This window comes from Sinohyriopsis cumingii, chromosome 3, assembly GCF_028554795.1.
Source record: "Sinohyriopsis cumingii isolate HCF-2022 chromosome 3, ASM2855479v2, whole genome shotgun sequence".
Classification (NCBI taxonomy): domain Eukaryota; kingdom Metazoa; phylum Mollusca; class Bivalvia; order Unionida; family Unionidae; genus Sinohyriopsis; species Sinohyriopsis cumingii.
The window spans coordinates 134512289-134525476 of record NC_142963.1 but is presented as its reverse complement, the minus strand read 5'-3'; the positions used below and the strand labels follow the sequence as shown (position 1 = coordinate 134525476).

General features: G+C 34.6%; 1 protein-coding gene across 2 annotated transcripts in view; it reads right to left on the bottom strand.

The window, feature by feature from the left end:
- Positions 1 to 13188, bottom strand: part of LOC149803906 (conserved oligomeric Golgi complex subunit 5-like) — a 77620-nt gene that overhangs the window by 20558 nt on the left and 43874 nt on the right. For both annotated transcript variants that reach the window (XM_089953716.1, XM_089953718.1), the window contains 6 exons: positions 12227 to 12314; positions 8527 to 8734; positions 6577 to 6738; positions 4979 to 5078; positions 2987 to 3097; positions 2342 to 2404 (listed from right to left, as the gene is read on the bottom strand). In XM_089953716.1, coding sequence (XP_089809842.1) covers positions 2342 to 2404; positions 2987 to 3097; positions 4979 to 5078; positions 6577 to 6738; positions 8527 to 8734; positions 12227 to 12314 — 732 coding nt within the window. The remainder of the gene's footprint in view (positions 1 to 2341; positions 2405 to 2986; positions 3098 to 4978; positions 5079 to 6576; positions 6739 to 8526; positions 8735 to 12226; positions 12315 to 13188) is intronic.

Genomic DNA, 13188 nt, shown 5'->3' with positions numbered 1-13188 from the left:
AGGCACATCAAAAGACAACCCAGCAGGATCAGACCCACTGCTAAATTGAGTAACTCAAGGATTTACAAGAACTCTCTTGCTGAAATCCATATCCTGTTGGAATTGGACTCTGTGAGTTCAATGATCCATATGATGTGGACTTAAGGGTGATATAAGAAACAGACTAGTTATAAACTCCATACACAGGTGGACAATACAGGGATAAAAGATCATTTCTGCCCTTGACAAGAATAGCACTTACCATACATTTTTGGAGGTTATCATCCATATATGCCTCTACTGCCAGAGAGGATGTCGACTGGAACTGGATGACAAAGCAATCCAGAATTTTGGTGAAGATCTAGGGACTTATATTAGATCAAATGGAAGGAGCTGAAGTTGGTAAAATTTGTCATGTAAGCAAAGAGAAGAAACCATCACGATGAAGGGTGCATAGAGACATTAAAGTAGGCATCCATGATTTTGAGACAGATTTGCATACTTTTCTTTTCAGATGGAGAGCTGGATCAACCTTGCTGTCTGTATATTTAATTTCAGTTGGAAAATGAATTCATTGAGGCAACTCAGATTGTGATCAGCCTCAACTTGCCATTGGTATTTTTGATAATGAATAGCTGTGAGTGGAACCCTGGAGATTGTTGCTTTCATAGTCTTCACCACTCATCTGTCAATGAGTGGCTGTATCTTTTGCTGAAGAATATGTTCCTTCTCGTGGCACATCCATTAAAAAGGGAAAGAAAGAAGAAGGGGATGGAGAAACAAAATTCAAAGCCCCTCAAATGACTTGAGTTTTGTGGAAATTGATCCAATGTGATCGGAAGAGCAAGAGTCTGGTGCCCACCAGTAGGCTGAATATGGGCAGTGGGAGTTTTAAGTCAGCATTGGGAAATGGGAGTTTTGGGGGTATAGAAACTTGGTTTCTTACCTTCCCTGTAAGAATGCCTCCTCAACTGATTCGGCTGTTGTCTACTGGCATATGGATGAAATTTGAATAAACCCTTGGGGCATAAAAGATCCCTTTTGCCAGGCTCAATTGTTATTCCTTGACTGTGGTAGCAATGGCAGGTTCCACCCTAGATTGTGGCAGCAATTTCAGGTTCCTAAATGATAAATGTGAAGCAGCCAGTTGGAGGAGTAGTTGTCTACCTCTCCAAACTATTCCAATTTTGCCCCCAAACAGCAATGGTGATCCAGATGGAGTCATCCTTCAAGATATGTTGTGCTGCAGTTTTGGTGATGTGGTGTGCAAACTCGCATCATGAAATATCAACTCAAGATTGGCACAGGCAGTCAATGTATTTGCCACTGAATGGTGAGCTGCTCTGTTAATGTCCTAGGCAAGTTCAGGCCATCAACATCCAGTCATAGTGGTTTACCGATTTTTCTGGCTGTCAAAAAAATCACTGATGAAGCCAGATCCAGCATCCAAGACGTGGCAACGTTTTAAACCAGCACTGATGTTGTGAGAAACAACAATCTTATCCACATTATCAAATGCTGGGGCAGACATGTTAACTGCCGTTTCATTCTTATCCAATGCCATGAGTTCAGTATGGAAGGTGGTGGAATACGTGTTGTATCAGCACAATGAAAATGTGATTGGTACCTTGCTTTCCAAAATGTTTTATCTGTAAAAAAAATACACCAAATTCAAACAATAACATACACCTTTATACCTTTATGAATCAATATTAGTCCAAATAAATCCAAAAGTTTTAATGGATGGCTTGAATATCACATACACAAAGACTTAGCAGTAGATTTATTCCATAAGATGTTGTTATTAAGCAAAGCTTAAAAAGTGGCTACACCCAGTGATGGCAAGGGGAGTTAATGAGTAAGAGTTACTGCCCTTTGTGTATCTGGCACACAGAAAAGACCAAGAAAAAACACACGAAATTTCATCTTTTAATCAGGCTGGATTCAGAAGGTGGCAGGCTTATATTCTTTGGTTGGGGAATGTATTCAAAAGGAGAAATATTATCTCTATTGGATCTTTCTAACAAAGATGTTTCCTGGAAATGAAAGAAGCTCCTTCATAAATATATCAGCATTTTTTAAATGACTGTCCTTGTACTATTTAGATCTTTCAATTTATTTCAAGGTGTACTCTGTTTTGAACAATCAGAAAAATTGGAATCATTTAACTACTATTTCTCTCTCTCGAGATATATATATATATATATATATATATATATATATATATATATATATATATATATATATATATATATATATATATATATATATATATATATATTTGCTTCTTGTGGATTAATATTCATGTAACAGATAAACACTGTTCAGGGAAAATCCAGACAATATCTCTGATCTAACTGACCTGTAAGGAATCCTGTATGCTATCTAATGCTTCTGTGGGATACTGACTTGACCCTGCAAGCACCTGCAAAACATATATCAATTATTAATCCGCCTCTATTCAAATTCCTATCTGATTCTTATGACCAACAAAATTCCTATTAACATTTTAATAAATCTGATGTTAATGATGTTTAAGATAACCTTCTTCATTTATTTAAAGATTCACTTGCAAGAAGCAATTTATACAATTTCCATGAACTATAGCAATTTTCAAGCCATTCACTTCATCATTTAAGTGGAATCAATAAGATTACTGTAGTAAACAAATCTTTTTGCTTATACAGCAACTACCATGATATCAGAATACTTCAAATAAACTGCCTGAAAGTATTTTGCTGTCAAGGAAGCAGGATTCTAATGAGTGCAATTCACGTTTACTGGTTTGACAAAATTTTCAAACAAACAGGAGAATCCTGTTTATCTATGTTTGGATGAAAAGTTGTTTTGATGAGCGAGGTTGGGTTATATAAATATTCTATGTAGGGGAAATGCAAGTTGTTGATACAGATAACTAAGGATCATTTTAATGAGTTCTTAAAATAGGTTGCCAGAAAAAGCTGTACAATCACATTATTTAAAAAGGAAATGCAATTTGTAATTATACCTTAGATACAGACTGATGCAAGCTGTACAGTGTGTTGACAACAGCTGCATTTCTAGTCTGACCCTGGGTGGGAGAACCAATTACTTGGCTGGCTTCCCCATCAGTAGATAACTGTCAAAATAATAAATAAATTATTTACAAAATATAAAATCCTAAAACAAAAAGAGAACATTTAAAACAAAAGACTCAATTATCACAGAACAAAGTCTATTTTATATATACAGCATCTCAGATTGTAACATTTGAAAAAAGGTGACTAAAGAAAATGTATATTAGCAAAGACTGTCTCTCTTCCTTAAGTAATTGTTGTTGTAGAATATGCTAGTCAGTGTCAGAAAGTAACCATGCCTGTTAGCTTAACATCTTGGGTGTCCTTGAAAACAAGGTTCTTAACCCAAGTAAAATATTCTTGTGGTTCTTATCACCCTGATGCTAACAATATCTTTTTCTGGTTTAGACCCTATACCACTATGATGTGGGAGTAGACAACAACAAAGATATCATAACGTGCCAAGTACTGGTGCCATATTTTGTCTTCTGAGATCAACTCAAGTTGCTAGGGAAAGCACATTCTGGAACATCTGTGAATATATTCTTGGCATCTGGGTATGAATCTGAAAGATGGCCTTTAAATCCTGAACCACTGAATAACATCAGAAAGTGGATTATTATGTTTGACTGTCTGCCAAGTATATATCAATATTTAGCAAACATTACCAAATGACATAAATAACATAAATAACAACAGGTTGCCCATACAAACAGATTCTTCTTTATATTAATAAAATTTACTGAAAACCATAATGATCAAAATCTATTTGCCTGACCTTGCTGTGGCAGTGAAATACCTGGTTGCACAAGGCTAAAATGAGTAATGGATTTTTATACCCCTCCTTAAAAAAAACCCACCATAACCTGTTATCTATAAAGAACAATGCTTAAATGTAAACACCCATCCATAATCTGCAAACATAACAGTTAAACTGAGTACCAGACATAATGTCAGACATAATGTTATTTAACACAGAAGGGAAATTCAAATGCAAAGTTTCTTCCTATGAACCATAAACAAAACCTAAAATACAAACATTACCCTGCTGTCTACAATTAAAGGAAACCTTGATCACAAATGTTAACCTCAAAACCTTTCCCATAAACAGTGAGAGAAAAAAATCAATAAATTTGGCTAATAAGTGATAAACAAGTTCATTCATAAATAATGAAAACAAATGCAAGTTCCTTCACATCAGCCATAATAAAAAGCATAAACAGAAACTTCAAAATACTGTCTACATTCATGGAAGCCGAATCAAATGTCAATGTTGACGACATTATGGTTATAGCATATGCTCTCCTTTATCACAAGCAGGCCAATAAAAAATGTAATTCACTTCTAAATGATAGCCGCATGGTATCAAAGTCTCAAATTATGAAAAATGCAGGTAGGTGAGATGTTATCTGATTGTAAAATGTTCTAGCCATGACAAAAGAAAGGCATTCTTGACTTTCTTAGATCAGAACACCCTCAGATGTGTGTTTTAAAAGATCTGATTTGAACTCTGCAATGTATACAATGATGCATGTTCAGTTTTCTATAAACATTATTTCTATTTCCAAAAATAAATCAGCTGCCCCAACCCCATTTCAACAGCTGCTTGACAATAAATTGAGTCAATTCTAACAACCCCACCACTTTTGTATGTTCAGACTCATGTATATAACCCTTATCAACTAAAAATATATAACTAGTCCATCTTTGAATTTCATACTATGCCTAGCATTAATAATGAATGGGATTGATGGAGTATCATTTAATTTGGAAACAGACTAGATGCAAGAAACATCAGTGGAAGGATCAGGTGACTTCATGATGAAAACAGAGTAACTGCAAAGAATCTGAAACAGCATGTAAAGTTACTAACTTATCAGCACCTGAAAATCAGTTACAAAGCAAACCAAAAACAAAATGATCAAAGCTAACGGTAGTCCTACCAGCTGTTCACTTTTTACGCTGAACAGTTTCACAGTTTTGGCAACATTCTTGGAAACTGTTATGCACAGTTTTGGATCGATGCTTGCAACATTCAGCTCACTAGGAAACAAAGAAACAAATAACTATAATTATTATATAAGTATGTTTACATACACTGAAAGCATTTGAAAATAACATTTGTACTAATATTAAGAAAAAAGGTAATATTCTGTCCAATGAAACACATTACTTCAAATGACTTTATTTGGAGCAATTCTTGACAGAATTATAGATTCTAAAAAAATAGATCGTAATTCTACAAGTGAAAATATTGAAGAAAATACGTTTATGTTGCAGAACTTACAGTAGATGTACCTAAGAAAATGTATTACACAACCTATAGTACAGTACTACACAACCTAATGCATGACAGTTATTAATTTAACCCCTGTCCCGGGGCCCTGAGTGGCCGAGTGGTCTAAAGCGCTCTCCGTTACAGATCACTGCCATCTCATCTCTGTCTGCGTGGGTTTCAGTCTCGGATTCGGTTAATGTGGGTATGTGAGAAAGCTTGCCAGTAGCTTCTCGAGGGTCGGTGGTTCTTTCCGGGGATTTACCGGGTTCTTCCTCCATACTGGCCGCCATGTATAGCCTATCGTATGCTGAAAAATGGCGTTAAACCCTACAACAACAACAACAACAATAACCCCTGTCCCACTGTCAGCCAAGCTAATGGATGACATGTACTTATCTAATAACCCCTGTCCCAATTTAAGCTAATGAATGACAGTTACTAATTTAACCCCTGTCCCACTGTCAGCCAAACTAACGGATGACAGGTACTTAATTAACCCCTGTCCCACTGTCAGCCAACCTAATGCATGACAGTTACTAATTTAACCCCTGTCGCACTGTCAGCCAAACTAATGGATGACATGTACTGATCTAACTCCTGTCCCACTGTCAGCCAAGCTAATGCATGACAGTTACTAATTTAACCCTTGTCCCACTGTCAGCCAAACTAACAGATGACAGGTACTTAATTAACCCCTGTCCCACTGTCTGCCAAGCTAATGGATGACAGGTTCTGATTTAACCCCTGTCCCACTATCAGCCAAACTAACGGATGACAGGTACTTACTTAACCCCTGTCCCACTGTCAGCCAAGCTAATGCATGACAGGTGCTGATTTAACCCCTGTCCCACTGTCAGCAATGCTAATGCATGAAAATTCAAATACAGAAAAATACCATTTTTTTAATACAAAATATGAGATAAATCACAAACAGCTATCCCTCACTATCACAAAACTCGGTAGAACCACACATATTGTATTTTTTTAAAATGAGGCATCTCTTATAATGAAATATTTTAGTTGAAGATGCATCATTTTTGGACACATAGTTAAGAAACATTACTTTTTATTGCAAGAAATTCAAATAACTGCAATGTTTAGAGTGAGGATATTTTGAGTTATGAAAACTTATGTGAGAGCTATTTCTAATAAATTTCCCACTTTAATAAAATTATTTTGTAAGACTCTAAACTTAAACTTCAAAAACAGATGACATGTTAGTATTGCAATGTATTGTTAAGATGAAATTGTATCTTCTTGTACCTGGAGATGGTTTTGACAATGCTGTCCACTTCCTCTGGGGTGGGTGGACTAAAGGACCCTGTACTGAAGGCCAGATTGATAGGGTCAAACAGGCGAGACAAGGATTTTGATAAGTATGCATTTTCAAAGCTGCTGATTGTCTCTCTCAAAGCTTTTTCAGAACTGTTGGAAAGAATAGACTGAATTAGAACAAACAAAATGAAATCATTATAGCAAGGTAAAACCTTTTTAATATCATAAATATGACCATCTAATGTGTGAATATTGAAATAACTTCATAATAAGTTCACTTCAAGATTTACAAGCATCTAACTGGGATTAAAATCAGCCTCACTACATAACCCTTCAATGTGAAGGCATACAGTGCTATTGAAGTGCAGAAATGTTCAACTGATATATTCCTGGGTTATCTAGTAAGACCAATTTTAAACCCAGTTAGATGCTTGGAAACACTGTGATACTGAGGTGCAGAAATGTTAATTTGATATTTTGAAACATTTTTGTTATAGGAAATTTAATACAAGATGATTGTGTCTACATTTCTTATAGACAAATAAATGCTAATGGACATCAAATTCTTATGGCACAGGCCAAACATGATTTTTTGAGCACTGAAACCAGCCTATGTGCAGTTGCATATTAAACAATGCATAAGGCTGAAAATAATAACAAAAACAACTTTCTTGTTAAGAAGAACCCGCACACATTAGTAGCCTTGAACCTAGAGCCATTTTCATTTTATTGTCATCACCATAGAGGTACAACTGGATCAAACCATGGAGGTCTCAACAGGCTGCAGTTTTAAAAAGGCATATACAGGATAATTTTAGACAAAAACAAGGCATGCAGCATATCATTTTCATCATCTTAAACATTTCCTGTTGGAATTCATTCATAAGATGTATGTGTGATTTGATTCTTATCACAAAAGTATAGTAATTTGGCCAAATATTCACATTTTGGTCTCTATGGGGAATAAATTAGCTGTCTGTGCCCCTATACAAAAATTAAAATATTACTTTCCTAACTAATAATATTTCATTTTTTGTTGGATATGATCTTTATATATGCCCTTTCATGGTTTGAATAGCCTCACCATCTAAAGGAATGTGTATGTGTGTCTTAAGATGTATATCATTACAAACATAAAATATATAAATATATTTCCTATCACTGGGGGCGGCAACCTACTGCATGCGTGCTACAAGGTGGCACGCCATGAGGTTTTGTGTGCAACACGAAGGGCAGCCAAAAATCTCTATTTTAATAGTGTTACTCTCTTACTGGTGACATGCGCTCATTCATTTTGTAATTAATCTGGAAAAAAGTGGCACACTATGTAAAATAGGTTGCCAACCCCTGTCCTATCACAATGGATATGATCAGTTTACTGTATAAATATACATCTTCACATGTGCCTTTTATTTTAGGTAACCAAGCTTCAACAAAGTAGAAGCAAAACTTTACTTTAGCTAAATAAGTTCTATAATGCTGTGAGTATCAAAATGTTGTACTTGTTTTCTTGCAAAAATTAGTGGATTACCTACAAGGAATAATTCCAATGAACTCGAAGAATCTATCTCGTGCACTCACACTGGCTGAAAACATAACCAGAAATGACCTACTGACAGCTGTCAATTAATTACTACTAATTAAAGATTCTTGAGGTCTGCTGATCAATCATATAGTGAAAAATATATGAATAACTGTTTAATCACCTCCACAACAGTTGTTTGTTAGAGCCCTGACAGCCACATGGTCTTTGATATGTTACACATACATTCTTGCAGTTAAAGCTTGGCCTTATTTTTCTATATGTTTATATATTGTTACCATATAATCAGCAGTGTTGGAAGTATGTATCTCAATTTCTGCATAAAATCTTCAATTTTACCTGGGCTGACATGTAAATGAGTCTTAGGGATATAGTTGAAAGGTAAATATACTGACTCATATTGACTGGATATGTCTTGTACAAAAAAGTCTCCCTCTATACCCTCATCTGGAATGAAAAGAGAGTCAGTCATGGCCTGGGAGACTGATGTGTCAGTTTGTCTGGCTGAGAGACTAAATTGCTGTAGTCTCCTCCACAAGTCATTGTACAATCTCAGCAGCTTGGGGTATTCACTTTCAAAGGCCTGTTTCAGGAATGTTGATGCTGAAGAAGAAAAAAACAACAAATTAAGCAAGCAAATGAAATACAACTGGGCTGGTCTAAGCTACTGATTCTTGCTCTTCTAGATATAAAACTTCCTCGCGTTACATCTTATGTCATGTATTCAAGTCCACTGAAAACTATATGGGTTTCATTTTCAATCATCTGCATTTAATTATCAATAACAATAATTCCAAGGAATTATGTCTCACCTGCTTCCATGCTTGATACAGATTTGTTTTCACTTTCAGATTACTCTAATGCATGAATATGAAAGGACAGAACTTATAAATTCTACAGTCCAAGTATGACAGATATTCCTCCTTGGTCTGGGACTCTTATAATCATACAGAAAACCTACAACCAAAAGATTAACCAAGATTTTCAAATGACCTTGACCTTGCATAAGGGGTGTATGCATATTTAAGTACAAAGCTTAGTAATTCTACATTTTAAACAGGATAACTATACCTACCAGGGTTTAGGACTCACGACCATACATTGATCTAAAAATATAACCACAATTTATAAATGACCTTGACCTTGCTTTGGGATAGTATGATGAACAACACTACAAAATATAAAAGGTGAAGATATAAATTCTGTAAAATGTAAATAAAATTCAAGATGAAGGTATCACATGGTACACACCTGTTGTATAAACCACAAAAAAGTCCAAGACAATTTTAGGTGGTACATCATACTATTTCTTCATGCAGTTTATTTGACAGTACTTCTGTCTCACAGGCAGTCCAAGTATGATAACAATCCCTCTAAGTGTTTGTATCTTATGATCATACAGAAAAATGCTAACCAATAGCTTAATCAAGATTTGCAAATGACTTGTCTGGGAGGGCAGGAGAGTATGGAGAGAAAAAAGACCAGTGTTTACTGATCCTATGGTCCAAATATGAAAGTAATTCCTACAAGGGTTATGGACTTTATGATAGAAAATCTTTAACCAATATTGACAATGATGCTGTTACTGCTGTCACCATTGAAGTGTATGATCTATGTCTCATCAAAACTAAAGCTGGCAAGACAATAAAGATCCTTCATACAGAATCTTTTGTAAAAATTGAGATTTATTATAATATTTTTTTAAAACAAGAGTTATTTGAGGGAACTGATGTTCTACTGAAAGGATTTCCAGGAATGCAAGTCAAAACATTTTTTATAAACTGCTGAGTGTTGAAACCATCTTTAATATTCACAAGCAATAACAAGATTTTCAAGATGGCTACCATGATGGTCATATTGGATGTCAGATGGGCACCATTTTCATTTAGGACCAACTAGACATTGTAAGAACGTATGAGGGTCCGAATGGAACCATTTTCATATAGGATAAACTAGACATCATAAGCAGTCTTCTGGCAAAAGGAGTAGCGATAAAAAAAATTGATGGCTTCCATTGCAGCAATATTGGATGTCATATCAGCACTATTTTCTTTAGGACCAAATGTACATCATAAAAAGTCTGTCCGTAAAAAACCCATGTTAATGTGATAATTACTTTAATAAGGCACAGCAATAACAAAACATTTTCCTTTAGGACCAACTATAAAATCATAAGATGTATTCTGGCAAAAATCCCATGTTATTATGGCTTTCTGTTCTGCAGGAGTAGACACCCATATTGGACAAAAGATGGGCACCATGTCCATTTAGGACAAACTAGACATTATAATATGTCTTTCAGTGAAAACCCAATACTGATATGAACATACATCAAGGAGGAGTAACAAGATTTTCAAAATGACCACTGTGGTGACCATACTGGATGTCCAAGCATTTTTTTCCATTTTGGACCAACCAGACCGATTTGGGTGAATAAGTGTGCAAAGTTTCATGGTAATCCTCCAAGTGGTTCTGGAGAAATAGTGATAACAAATTTGTACTAACTGACTGATGAAAAACGAATGATGGGGCATCCAATGTCCAGTAGAGCTAAAAACTGAAAAAGCTGTTAAATTACTAGCTTTATACAACAGCTGCTTCCATAAAAATTTGCAAAGTCTGGTTATCGGATCAGGCTTGAGACATCTTCGGAACAATTTATTTTTAATTTGAAACAAAATACCACTGGTAATGTGTCTAAAGCAATTTCAGCCACAAATATAAAATAACAATTGGAATTCTGAACTTTTGTAACAAAACCATTTTTTTCTAAGTAAAATAGGTTCTTTCAATAATACTAGACCATTATTATAATACTTTTAAGAAACTATCTCACAAATTCAGAATTTTAAGCAATGAAGCTGAAATAAAAGTCACAAAATATTTCAAAAATTACACAAAATAATATATACCTTTATTTAGAAATAAATAATATCTAAAATAGATCCAAAATTCTCCCTGAAGAGTTAGAATTCATGACAAATTTAACTTGGGTTGACAGGAGGTATCTAACACTGTTGCTGTACGAAAGCAACGTTTAAGAACTGGCAACAACTAGTGAAGGCAAGGGGAGGTAATAGCAAAGAGATACTGACATTTGTCTATATCATATCAACAGATAAGACGAATTTTCATTTTTTGTAAGGTGGATTCAGGAGGTATATGCAATTCCAATGTTTGTGTATGGCTGATGTAACAATATTGCAAATTTTAAATCAGCTACAAGAGGCATGATTGTGTAAAGACAACTTGTTAGCCTTATTAAAAAACAGAAAAGAATTAGAAGAAACACACGCAAAAACACCATACACAAGCCAACCATTTTTCTTTCATAATACACATGCCTAACCCTTTTCCTTTTAAAATACACAAACATAAGTATGTTACTTATACAATACACCAACTAACCCAGACTATATACAAGCATAACCCTTTTGCAATACACATTCCAAACCCTTTCCTTTTACAATATACAAGCCTAACACATTTCTTTCTATAATACACAAGCATAAGCCTTTCCCTTTTACAATACACATGCCTAACACTTTACCTTTGTAATACACATGCCTAACCCTTTTCCTTTTATAATAAACAAGCCTAACCCATTTCCTCTTACAATACACATGCCTAAACCTTTTCCATACACAAGCATAACATCTTCCTTTCACAATACATGTGACTAACCCCTTTTCCATTTACATCACACAAGCTTAACCCTTTAACATTCATATCACACAAGCCTAACCCTCTTCCTCTTAAAATACTCATGCCTAACCCATTTTCCTTTATATCTAAAAGCATAACCCTTTTCGTTTAACCATAAAAAGCCTAATCCTTTTCCTTTAACCATAAAAAGCCTAATCCTTTTCCTTAAACCATAAAACAGCCTAATCTTTTTCCTTTAACCATACAAAAGCCTAATCCTTTTTCTCAACCATAAAACAGCCTAATCTTTTTCCTTTAACCATAAAAAAGCATAACCCATTTCCTTTAACCATAAAAAAGCATAACCCATTTCCTTTAACCATAAAAAAGCATAACCCTTTTCCGTTAACAATAATGAAAATCGCAACACACAAAAAAATAATCTATTACCTTCTGCCACTTCTCTGAATTCTGCTGTTAGCATCTTTGTCACATCTTCCCAGAATTCCACCATAATATTGACAGGTTTATCTTGTTGCTGCAATATTTCCAAAATTACAGTGTTGCAGGATAATCATCAAAATTTTCTTTAAGAACCTAACATATATATATAATACATCATTTTTTTATTGAGGTGAACCAATATAATCATTTAAAATTTACCAAACACAAATCCAAATTATGTAACAGCACCAAAACAATGAATTATGTAATCAACAATCACAGTGATCCCTCTACAAAACAAAAAGTAGTAGCCATGGTAAAAATTACTTGACATGCAGAAAAAAATTCATAAAAAAGTTATCTTGACAACTTATATTAGTCTCCTACAGCCATGGTAAACATAACCATGCTGAAAATATAGTTATAAAAAAGTGATACTGACAACAAAAATGTTGATTCCTGTTCTAACTAAAGTTGTTGTTTTCTTTTCACAATTTTATTTCTTTACATTTTAGGAACTTAATTTTTAATCAGTACTAAAATCAAGCATTTGTACTGACATGAAAATAAACCACATAGATATATGCATAAATACAAGCCACAACTGACATAAAATGATGAAGAAATTTCTTTTCTATCAAAAGAGTTACTATAATAAGTTTGTTTTTTTTAAAAATGGATTAATTTTTTTTTGGGGGGGGAGGGGGGTAAAATCAGTGTGACTAAAATTTGCTTCAGAAGGTTTTATTGTTGTCCACCACATGAATTTAGATTTTACTTTGTGAAAGTGACAGGTTTCATCAGAGTTCTTGCATCAATAATTACCTTGACTAGCCACTACAACTGAGGCATTACATAAAAAGGATGCAGTCAACGTGGCACAGGCAAGCTTAAGTTTTCAAGAGAGAGAGAGAGAGCAGCTGTGTTCAGTTTATAATGATTTATGTGCTTCACCTTTTATATTCTGA